Raw genomic sequence first — 12,106 nt, forward strand, 5'->3', positions numbered from 1 at the left:
TATTCAGGGAGCTGTCTTTGCACTCTCAGGCATTTTTTCCCCCTTGCCACCTCTTTTTACCCACCTACATTTACAAAATTAACTGAGAGAACAAGAGCTGACAGTTAATAAGTAGCAAAACTGAAAAAGTCACAGAGACCCTGGAGCAGAAGGTAAGGAGACTCCCAATAGCACTAAGATCCAAGACACACAATAACCTTACAGAAGACTGTTTTAGTTGTCCATTTATATCAGCCAAGCAATTTCAGGGTGAAATTCAGGAACAAAAAAAGGGAAAGGGATCCCACTCATCCCACTCCACCTATCCAATAACAGTCACATTTCCTAATATAACCTAATATTACAGCTCCACTGTAATCACTCAGAAAGCTCCCAGGAGCTCAGAGGACAAACACCAGGCTCCACAAATAAGGGAAATACGACTTACCCAGAAAGGTCTTGACATTGCACTTGAGCATGCGACACCACTGAATGACAAGATCGATTCCTTCAGCAGGAAACGGGCTGCCTGGATCAAGCTCTCGAACCTGTTCTACTACACGATCAGGACCATGAAAGGAGGCATCTGCAAGAGCCACCAGTTCTAGCCCTGCCAGACTCCAAGTGAGCAGTGCCCGGCGCATGGGTGTGTTGCCATAGAGACGACGAGAGCGCTGGATATAGATTTCAATATTCTTGCGTTCCAAAGAGGCATAGAGCTCCTCAATTTTTCGGGCTGGCAATAACTCCCCATGCTGCTTCCGAAGGGCAGCCACCTTGGCATCGAGAAGCTGCAATCTTTTGGCACTCTCTTTACTTTCATCTTTCATCAGTTCATAGTTATCATGAAGTTTCACCTCAAAAATGTCATCCAGGAAAACCCATGAGAAGTGCTGAACCTTCAAGAGTAGATCAGGTGGCAGTGGGGCCGGACTTGGAGAGGACCAAGCACGAGTCCCTCGGTGCAGGCCCTTTAGCCATTTCTGAACTCCCACTGCCTCATCCAAAGTTCCAGAGAAGTCATATTGATAAGGGAACTCCACCGAGACTGAACCAAAGGAGAGGAGCCAAACACGGTTTCGGAGGGTCTGCAGTGCAGGAAAGGGGTTCCGGTGGAGGATCATCTCCTCCAGCTCAGGCAGCAACTGAACCTCTACCTCCTTGAAGTTGAAAATACTATTGCCGTCAAAGCCAGCAGCCAGCTCTGGGCAGTAAGCCTGCAGTGAACCTCCATGCCGGTTCAGTGACACACTCTCTGCAGCCAGGGTAATGAATTTGTCTTCAGCCACGAAAGCAGTCAGTTTGGCTGCACTCACCTCCAGTGTCAGGTTTAACAGCCATCTTGGTGGAAGTGGCTCAGGGAGATTGTCTTCTGGCTCAGAAGTAGCTTCTGGAGTCTCTAGTGGAAGGGATGGAACAGTCTCAGAACACATAGTGGCTCTTAGTAGGTCTCGGCATTGAAGGGTGGCCAGGACATGCTGATATAAATACATGTGATCTGGAGGGCTCCACAGTAAGGTTAGTCCTGCACCACACTGAACCTTTAAGGAATAAAAAGGATGTCAATCATCAAGTCCCAGAACAATAGAGATAATAGGAATTGTTTTACATGGGTACCTGGCTCAAGAATTATCTCCACCCAGAAGTCTTTCCTGAGTAACCACATTAATTACTGCCTTATTTTGTTCCCCTAACACTAACATGCTGAGCTAAGAGTTGTCAGTTATCTTATACTTGAGTGCTTATGCCCTAAGTTCTTCTCAGATTCTAGATGTCAAAGAAAAGGGGCTGTGTGTTATAATTCTCTGTTATCTACCACAATATATCCAGCATAAACACGTACTCAATAAATCATTTGGCTTTGTTTCCATTCAGAAGTCACATAACTACTGCAATTTGAAATGTTTATGCATTTATAAACGTAACTCAATTTGTAAAAGATAGTATAAAATGTCTAACTATTACACACTAATGAAAACATTTTTAAAAAGGAATTTGGAAAAAAAACAAACTGTAATCCGATTGGTACAGGAGACTAAGGCAAGAGATTGTGAGTTCCAAGTCAACCTCAGCAACTCAGTGAGGCCCTAAGCAACTTAGCAAGACCCTATCTCTAAATGAAATATAAAAAAAGGACTGGGATTATGACTCAATGGTCACGTGCCCCTGAATTCAACCCTGGGTACCAAAAGAAGAAAAAAAGGTAGTGTATAAAAAGACAAAACAGCAATTGAGTTATGTGAAAGCATGCCTCAGAGAAGGGAGTAGAGCCCTTGTTCACTTGAAAAACAAAGTCAGTTCTGAATGTCTAAGCAGATAGAGAAGATTAAAATTCCAGGACAGAAATTCTCTGAATTTATAGTCTCTGAAAAGGAACCTCTTCAGTTTCTGAAGGAAAATAAAGTCTGACGAACAAGAAAATACTCCACTCTCTCTTAAATGGGGTCCTAGGTCCTTCTGATACCCTAAGGATAAAGAACAACTTTTTTTTTTGGTACCAGGGGTTTAACCCAGGGGCACTTAACCACTGAGGCACATCCCAAGCCCTTTTTATTTTGACACAGGGTCTCCCTAAGTCGCTTAGGGCCTCCCTGAGTTGTTGGGATTGAGGCATGCACCTGCACCACCCACCCAACTAAAGAACACCTTTTGAGAAGTTTTTGGAAAACCTCTCAGAACTTGCCAGTACTTCTATCTTCATATCCCTTCTAGGCTTCTAAGGAGCTGAGTCACAAAATGACACCAGATCATTATTTTTTAAAAGCCCCTTACTTTTCAAAAGACACACATTAAAATATTTATAATTGAAATGATAATATGTCTGATAACTCTTTTAAAATGATCCCAAAGCCCAGGGAAAGGGAGATTAGCAGGAATTCAGCTGAAACAAGTTGGTCATGAATTGGTTATTTAATAAAGCTAGGTACACAAAAGCTTAAATATTCTCTCTAGTTTTTGTATGTTTTTAATTTCAAAGTAAAAAGGGAAAAATATATAGAATAAGCAAAAAAAAAAAAAAAGGAAAAGAAAATACATAAATAACAGACAGATATCTAATGACATGTTTCCCCTCTGTTTCACAAGAGTCAAAAGGACTGAGAAAGGATTTAAGCAACAGGAAAGCCCAGTCTGGCCCCACCTCCCTGCAGATACATTACCTCCAGAGAGCGGATGCTGCTGTGATAGGTGAGAGAGAGCATGGAGAGGCAGAGCACTGGAGTAGGGATGTCAGGAGCCTTACAACAGGGCTGCATCTTCTCTGTGACCGACTTTACCAATGCAAGCACAAGACCTTGAATCCCCACGGTGGATGTCTCAGCACTGCCCAGGACAGTCAGTGTGTCTAGTCGTATCTCCGAAGCACCTACCATCCAGAAACCATATTACCCTTGGTTTCCAGCTCTCAAATGGCAACTTTGGTTCTCATTTTCCTTTCTTACTTATTTCTCCTACTCTACTTTTCTTTATTCCACTTGCTTCCCTATACTGAGTCTTTATATTAGGGAAAATTTCCTTTCCTCTCTTTTACCTACATCTAGCAGAGTCAAAGAAGTTCCCTAATTCCTAAAAACTGCCCAGAGATATATCACTTGTTCCCTAAAACTTAAAACACACAAGGAAATAAAAAGCTATATGGGTTTCATTTTCTTGACCACATCAAGGCTAAGTCTTTTTCTTACGTCTTGCTTAGTAGTTGTGCAAGTCTTTTTGGCAATCTAATTTAGAAAAATTCCAAATAATCGACTCCATTAAATGAGGAGCGTAATCAGCTTAGTTTGCACACTACCCATTTCAGTATAGATCTCCTATCCCACTTACCAACCAGGGCAGAAAGAGTGAACAAATTCATATCTTCCACCTTCAAGTCCACCTTCCACAGTAATGTCATGGATTCCCCAAATGAAGATTCCCGAGAGAAAGCTGACTTCCCAGATTGTGGACTCATCAAAGATAAGATACGAGACAAACATTGAACACAAGTGTCTGACGCTTCTACCTGAAGTCCTCGGATAGTACAATCAAGAAAGAGGGTATCTGACTGGGTACTGGACAGGCCCAGAGGTTGGTTATAACTACCCTAGAAAAGAAACAGATGGACCCCATTGAAACCATGCAGATACAATTTTGTAATGCCCTGACTTATTACCGACCACTAAGAAGATGTTCAGTGAAAGATGTCTGGAAAGAAGCTATGTGGGCCCCTATTCACCAAAGCTTCTACATACCTGCAGTGTGAAGGAGTCCAGGACAAGTGCCTCACTCCAAACATGCATATTGGGTGGGTGCGGTGCCCGCTGAATGTGGGAATCACTACCCACTCGCCAGCAGAGGTGGTCCACAGTTAGGACGCCCCGCTGATGGATGCTTTGTGGCCTGAGGTGCTGGTAATCTGAATAAAGGTGGGAAAGGGGAGTACTATTGAGTCACTGAGGCCATGATTAAACTAGCTCCACTAATGGACAAATTCTTATTCTTTTTCCATCCCAGAGCCTTACCCAGAGAGATGGAATTGAATCCCAAGGCAAAAGGTGGCGTATCCCCAAGCTGAATGGAAATGTTGACATTAGAGATGGAAGTGCTGAAGATGATGGGAGCCAGGATTTGAGGGAAGGTTCTATGTAGGGACAAAACATCATTGTGTGATAAGGAATTACTTGCAGCTTTCTATCATGGAACAGATTCCTGAAACTCTCAAAACCAGGATGAGAACTTATAGTTTTGTTGTGAGTCTTAGAATGAGCTACAATTAGAAAGTAAGGGGCTAAATTCATCAGCTAATTGTTGATCCCAATGATAACCTGCAAGAACCAAAGACATGAGTTTGAACCACATGAAATTGCCATTTTCATAGTTAAAATAGGGTGACAATTAGCATTATCACATGATTCAACCTCATATGACCAAGAAGCATCACTTCTAAACCATTAACCTTAAGTCCTCTATGGAGCACAACCTAAGTACTACATAAACACAGAAATGGCTCTTCAGATTTGATACTGGCACCTTGTAGCTTAAGGCAGACAAGACACTATAAATCATTAACTTCAATTCAAATATTTATTTTGTTTAAGGCACTATACTGGGCACTGAGGACACAAAAATTAAGAAGACATCTTCCTATTATCAAGGAGTCCAATCTAACAGGGAAGATAAATAAAACGGTTTTCTTCTGAGGCTACGATTTGGGGAGATCAAACAATCAAATGTGTATTTGACAACAAGATGCCATGTTGAACCAAGAGAGAATCTACCTGCTAAGTTGGTGACTAAAAAAGATTAAACTGACCTTTTTTTCCTTTGTTTAAAAACAGGTAAACTAGTCCCCTGGGTTTCCAGTGCTAACATGTGCAGCCAGTGAGAAAATTCCTGGTGCCGATAGTGAATGATACAAGTGTTCAGAACTAGGGAGGCTGAGAGATCAATGGTGGTCACCTGGAAACATGAAGACCAGAACTGTAGGCTTGGGTTTTACTTTGTTAACTCATAACACAACCATGTTCAGAAATAGCAGAAAAAGGATAGATTCTTGTTATCACAGTCATCATACCTGCACACTAGCCTTGAGGGAGTTGAGGCAAACAATGCGTTGGCGACTCTGGGACAGCAACAACCCATCTGAAAATACCATGGAACAGATGAGAGGAAAGCAAAGGGAGGGCAAGAGGTAAAACTAGGTGAGATGCAGAGGCAGGCAAAGAGATGAATGGAGTGTCACTAAAACTTGTGAGTTGGGGCTATTTTCTCTCATTATATTCCCTCCCCCTACCTCTAGTTACACTGATATTCTCTCAGTACCAGAACCCCCACCCATGAACCTTCTAATAGGAGTTCAGTGTTCATCTGTGCCATATCAGAGTTTACTGTGAAGCTTCGAAGGGGCAGTTGATCCTCATCACGATGGTATAAGAAATGCAGCAGCTTCAGTGTCCAAGTCAGGTGCCTGGCTCAAAAAAGAATACAGCTCAGAAAGATGTGGAGTGACATTCCCACTTTTTTCCTCCCGAAAAATAAACTCAGAGCAGCTGCTAGACTGGTTACAGAGATCCTGTATATAGCTCACATTATCATTCTCCATACTATGTCAGAAAAGGCCTCACCTCTTTTGACTATTCATGGATAACACGACACTTGTATTCTCCATCTTCACTTTGACCTGGTCTGGCAACTGCTGGAGGAGGTATAGGCCAGGCAGAGTTGGCTCAGCCAAGTTCTCTGTCACCTCTGAGAACAGGAACGAATAACATAACCGTCATCAATCCTTAACACTCAATTACTCCAAGAAGCTCTGCCCTCTTTGGCTAAATCCTTCCATATAAAACAGGGTAAGCAAATGTCCAAATAAAGCCACAGGCAAATACTCCACAGATCCAGGTACCTGGTGTACTTCCTTTTCCAGACTCTACATATATAATCAGATTGTAGGGATGAGCTCAGTGGTAGAGTGCTTGTCCACCATGTTCAATCCCCAGCACCACAAAAACAAAAAATGAATGGAATGGGGAATAGGTTGGTGAAACAGGAAGAATATGGATTTTAAAGTCGAATAATTTAAACTTCATTTTTACTAGTGACTAGCTATGTCTTCAGCCAAGTTACCTAGCTAATCATCCTAGGCTTCAATTTCCTTATTTGTGAACTGCTGACAACTTACGGAAAAAACACGTAAAACACAATAATACAGGTCTAATACATACCACTAAATGTTAGTTCACTAAGCACAAGCAAATGCCCCATTTCCTCTAACTAATCTCAGGGTCAAAGGCTATAAGGAGCTGGGCATGGTGGTACATGCCTGTAGTCTCAGTGGAAGCTGAAACATTAGGATCACAAGTTTAAGGGCAGCCTCAACAACTTACGAGGCCCTAAGCAACTCAGTAAGACCTTGTCACAAAATAAAAAATAAAAAGGGCTGGGATGTAGCTCACTGGTAAATTGTTCCTGAGTTCAATCCCCAGCACCAGGAAAAACAAAACAAAACAAAACAAAACCAACAATGGGAAGAAAAAAAAAAACAAAAAACAACCCTGGTGACTAATACTCATGAATGAGTAGTGAAACCCCTGCTTTTTTCTACTTCCAAAATAACCCTGAGAACAATACAGCCAAGAAGCTCAATGATCGGGGCTTTACCTGAACAGGGAACAGGCTTGGATACCAGGCTTGAGCCCTGACTCAGCAGTTGACTATGGAAGAGACCTTCATGAAGCTCAGCATGGAGTGTCCACACATCCATAGTGATAGCCTTCAGATGCCAACTGCTGATGCCCACCTTTAGACACAGGTCCAGGGCCAGTGACAGTTCCACTAGGCATGTATCCTCCTGTAGGGAGGATAAGCCTTTAAGGTGTATCTAGGAAGCTTGGGGACTTTTTGGTCAAAATGCATTGATCTTGGATCCTGGGTATTGTCTTAAGGGAACCACATAAAGTCAGAGAATCTAGAATGTAAGCCCTAAGCTCCTTGAAATCTTATATCCAGGAGGAAATGAAGCATACTCACCAGCTGACCACTCTTCAGAACTTTGCTGTTGATTTTGGATAAGCTCACCTCACAGATTAACCTAGGAAAGGAAAAAAATTCCAAGCACTTGGCACCTTTCCTCACCACTTACCTCCAATCAAGCTCTGTTGGCTAGAAGAGACAAGGCAAGTGAAACATCTACTCTTAGCCTCTCCTCAAGTTGCAGAGAATAAAAACTTAACAATTTGATAATGAGAAGGCCCTGATATCTACTTTCTCTGAAGCAACACCAGGGCAAGAATGAGACTACTAGCTCTCTTCTACTAATTACTTACCTTTTCCCATCACTATCCAAAAGAAATCTGCTTCTACTGATCTGAATGTGCCACAAGGACTCAGAGGTAGCCACCTTTAGAACCATGATGTTTATAGCATCAACATGAATGGAGAATAGCTGGAAAGAATGAGCAAGGATGAACAATAATTAACTTTAAGGTAGCACACTTCATTTCTAGCTTAGAAAAGAGTGTCAGATCTTAGCATTATGCCCCAAAATAGCAGAACAATCCACCCACAACTCCAAAGCCCATCATCCCTGAAGTACAGTGAAGAATAGCAGAAGTGGCAGTCTCACTTGGCAGAAGATCTTCAGTAAAGATGGGCTGAAGGACAACTCCTTTTGATCCACCCCAGTGCTCTGGGAGAACGGGGCAGACAGGCCAGAAACCTTCTGTAGGTCCGTTCTGATCCGTACTTCTCCAAAGCACAATGCCACATAGTGTCTGCCAAGAGAAACCTCACTGCCACCAGATCCAATCCTCACATAACAGTCTCTTCCCCTCCCAAAAAACATAGCTCAATTCATAGCAAACAATCTAATATTCTTCAGACTAAAAGGAGACTCCAGAAAAAACCTGCCTCCCTCCTTGAGTTAAGAGATCTCTGTATAGAATCTCATTCTGTAAAATCAACCCCAAATAATCCCCAGGAGAAATAAGGAGAAGTAAGGACATAGAGTACTCACGGCAGATCATGGCTAAGGAGTTTGCTGGAGATCCACAAGTTATCAATTTCCTAAAACAATGCAGGAAAAAACTCTGTATACTAATTGCTAGGTAAGCAATGAGCAGCTTGACAAGGCAGAAAAAGGTTTTTGGCTCCTTCAAGGAAGTGCTATGGACTCTCTCACTAAATATGCCCATTCTATTTCCACTGGTTTCTCTGCCAGATATCTTAGTCCTCACAATGACGTTAGCTGCTTAGTATTTCTCTATTACAGATATGTTGTCCTGTTTCTCTCTTATATTAGAACAGTAAGCTCTTCTAGTTCCTGTTATCTTTCTTCTGTGCTTTACTTCTGCATCCTTCTTATGGGCCCTGGACACTCTGTGCCCTACAAACATCTTTAACCAAACAACTTGCACCAATTCCAGTGTTTCCCAATTAGCTCTAAGATCACCATAGTAAGAGAGGAATGGTGAGGTTAACTAGCAAAGTCCCTCAGAATTTTTTTTCTTGGTACTGGGATTGAACCCAAGCTCTACCACTGAGCTACATCCCCAGCCCTTTTTATATTTATTTTGAGACACAGTCTCTGCTAAGTTGCAGAGACTGGCCTCCAATTTGTTATCCTCCTGCCTCAGCCTGGCTGGTCCCTGGGATTAAAGTTGTGTGCCACTGGATTTGTCGACCCAGAATTTTGTTTTAAAAGCAAATTAAGGGTTAAGGGACTGGGGTTAAGGGACTGGCTCAGTGGTAAGGCACTGGGTTCGATTCCTCAGCATCACACAAAAATATATGTAAAATGAAGGTATGTGTAAATCTACTATTAGAAATTTTTTTTTTAAAGTAAATTAAGGGTTGAAATTCAACTGCATCACACACGCACCCCTCCTCCCACAGTGAGTTTCCCATAACTCACAACTGTTTGCTGGTGCTGCTGAAACTTAAGACTGACATTCTGGATCCAAAAAAAGCGGAAGGAACCGATCTTTAACTCTGCTTGTAGCTTCCGCTGACACCACCTGGTGGCCAACCGGACCACAAGCCACCTGCAGAAAAATCCGTGTGAGTTCAATAGGGCTCTATCCCAAGTATGGCTTCCCGAACCCCTTGTTGGTCTGAGAAGATCTTGCAAAGGATCGTGTCGTGAAACTGGATTTTTTCTGGGGCAACTCTCCTGTCTCCCAAATCACCTGTCCGTCACACACAGTCAGCCGCCATAATCAGCACTGTAGGATTCCAGTGACCCCCGCCACCCAGATGATACCTGATAAACTAAACCTCACCCCCAAGTATGGGGACAAAAAAAAAAAAAAAAAAAAAAAAATCCTTCAAGTCTTTAGAAAGCTGAGACAGAAGAGACCCCAACAGGAGTTAAGGTGGAGGCAGCCGTGCTATCATATACTCCCCAGAGGGTCTGTCTCCGCCCCCACCCTCCAGACAGGTGTCCTGGATAAGTCCGGGGTCACACACGGTCAGTTCAAATGCCGCTCTCCCATGGACTCTCAGTCCTCCTGACCTCGCTCTCCAGAGCGAGGAATCCAGCTGCAGGTGCCCTTCGCGCTGGATGAAGGAGACATTCAGGGCGTGTGGAGCGGGAAGGAGAAACCATCGAGAGAGGCCCCGTCCTCACGCATATTCAATCCCCGGAATCAGCATTCCCTCAGGCCCCACCCGCTCCCTCAGTCTCCTCAGCACGCAGCCCCTCCCCGCATCTCTGGCCGCACATTCCCTCCCTTCGCCTTTATCGCGCGCCCCCCTCCTCATCGATATCCTTTCTGCCTCCCGCGCCGGGGCCGCGCGCGTCCCCTCCTCAGGCGCTCCCCCCTCCCCCATCGCTGTGGCTGAAGCCCCTCACCGGCCTAGAAAGAGAGCGCTAAGCGCAACCAGCAGCAAGACCAACAGCGCGGAAAGAAGCAGAGGCATTTAGGTCCGGGTCCGGCCCGGCCTGGCCCCGGCCCCAGCCATGCCGGGCCCCGACGCCTGAACCGCGCAGGGCCGCCGCGGGCCGACCAGCCGCGCGCGCAGGAGCAACGCTGAGCCAGGAAGCGTTGGTGCGCGCGCGCGCCCCGCCCCCCGCAGCCCTCCAGCCAGCCAGCGCTCTCTCTCCCCCCGCCCCGCCCCCCTCATGAGAGTCAAGAGGGCCAACTGGCGCTGGCACAGAGTGAGGGCGTGGCTCCGGAGGGAATGACACGGGTGCAGACGACCATCCAGCTAACACAAGCGCCCCGCCCTGGGTGCACCCTGCAGAGCCCGGACTGAGAAGCCCGGGGCGTTCTTCAGGCTGGTGGTGGGTGACCTGGTTGGCTTACTTTGGCCATTCTCAAAGCGGATTTCCTAGGTCAGTTACAGGGTATGCCTGTCTGCTCTGGGCCTGGATTGAAGAATATACCAAAGTTATACCCCTGAACCAGACGTAGTAGCACTCCTCTCTCATTCAAGGATCCTGTCTGAAAATGATGGGGGAAACCAAGAGGTAATTAAAAGATCTTAGAAGAGCAGGGAATGTAATTTAAAAGTAGAGCACTTGCCTTGCAGGTAGTAAGGCTTTAGCTTCAATCCCCAGCCCAGAAGCAGAGTGCTGGGGAGACAACTCAGAAATTGCACCTTATTCCATCCTCAAGGGAGACCCCTATTTTTTTTCTAATTCCGTTACTGTCTTAATATTGTTATGGTCAATTAATACAAATTAACCTATTGTGTGCACAGAACCATCTGGACACTTCACTGGAGAAATTGAAAGTTTCTGTAATGCAATGTATATAACAGAAACGACCTAGGAAGGGGGGTAAAGTGACACTAAAGAGGTAGTGAGTATTGTTCTTGTCCTTCAGCAATAGTTTAGGAAGCATACATAATTACATGAAATAAGAATTAAAGGTCAATTCAGTTAGGAGTAATTTTGCCCACTTCCTTCTCTGCAAAATGAGGGAATTGGACAAAAGTCCTTTAAACTTGCTGTTTTGTTATGGGTAACTGAGTGATTTACTAATACAATACAACCTAAAGAAATTCTGAGGATTTCAAAATAAGTATTATGAAATACATTGTGTCCCGTTGTGTAATGTCCCAATTTTCACAAACATATCTCAAAACGTACTCGGAGATTCTTTTTGGCTCTTTCAGAAAAAGCATCATTTCAAATCTCACCTGCGCATTACCCAAAGTTGCTTTATTTTACTTCCATTTATCTAGTCCTCTCAGTTATTTCACATATCCCCATGGGACCCATCACTATTTCAAAGTCATACTTGTCTTTCAAGCACTATATTCTATGTTATCTTCAATTCTCTAGGCTTCTATCAGAGTATGTCCTCAGAGAATGACCAACAACTCTTAAAGAAGAGTGCCTTGCAAACATGTTTCCCTACTTCCATCTTGTCCAATCTGATTCCTTTATTCAGCTAAAATACTTATCACTTCCTTCCTTCTCCGTAGACTAGTTTTCTTTTTCTTTTTACATATACACGACAGTAGAGTGTATTTTGACATATTATGCATACATAGAGTATAATTTAGGATCCCTTCTGTGGTTGTACAAGAGTTTCTCTGGTCACATAGAGCATTCATATATGAGCATAGGAAAGTTATGTCCGATTCATTCTACTGTCTTTCCTATTCTCATCCTCTTCCCTTCATTCCCCTTTGTCCAATCCTCCCCTCC

The 12,106-nt window shown here is 43.9% G+C and overlaps 1 protein-coding gene across 1 annotated transcript in view; it reads right to left on the reverse strand.

The window, feature by feature from the left end:
- Bltp2 (bridge-like lipid transfer protein family member 2) overlaps positions 1 to 10,473 on the reverse strand; it is a 28,143-nt gene extending 17,670 nt beyond the window's left edge. The window contains exons 1-16 of the mRNA XM_076870763.1: positions 10,301 to 10,473; positions 9,362 to 9,491; positions 8,465 to 8,514; positions 8,075 to 8,222; positions 7,776 to 7,894; positions 7,480 to 7,540; positions 7,111 to 7,300; positions 6,078 to 6,201; positions 5,796 to 5,920; positions 5,528 to 5,595; positions 5,267 to 5,412; positions 4,476 to 4,594; positions 4,206 to 4,369; positions 3,799 to 4,057; positions 3,138 to 3,343; positions 428 to 1,520 (exon numbers count right to left, since the gene is read on the reverse strand). Of these exons, the coding sequence (XP_076726878.1) occupies positions 428 to 1,520; positions 3,138 to 3,343; positions 3,799 to 4,057; positions 4,206 to 4,369; positions 4,476 to 4,594; positions 5,267 to 5,412; positions 5,528 to 5,595; positions 5,796 to 5,920; positions 6,078 to 6,201; positions 7,111 to 7,300; positions 7,480 to 7,540; positions 7,776 to 7,894; positions 8,075 to 8,222; positions 8,465 to 8,514; positions 9,362 to 9,491; positions 10,301 to 10,368 (3,070 nt within the window). The 5' untranslated portion in view covers positions 10,369 to 10,473. The remainder of the gene's footprint in view (positions 1 to 427; positions 1,521 to 3,137; positions 3,344 to 3,798; positions 4,058 to 4,205; positions 4,370 to 4,475; positions 4,595 to 5,266; positions 5,413 to 5,527; positions 5,596 to 5,795; positions 5,921 to 6,077; positions 6,202 to 7,110; positions 7,301 to 7,479; positions 7,541 to 7,775; positions 7,895 to 8,074; positions 8,223 to 8,464; positions 8,515 to 9,361; positions 9,492 to 10,300) is intronic.
- Positions 10,474 to 12,106: the final 1,633 nt, after the last annotated feature.

The sequence above is a fragment of the Callospermophilus lateralis genome, chromosome 11 (genome assembly GCF_048772815.1).
Source record: "Callospermophilus lateralis isolate mCalLat2 chromosome 11, mCalLat2.hap1, whole genome shotgun sequence".
NCBI lineage: Eukaryota > Metazoa > Chordata > Mammalia > Rodentia > Sciuridae > Callospermophilus > Callospermophilus lateralis.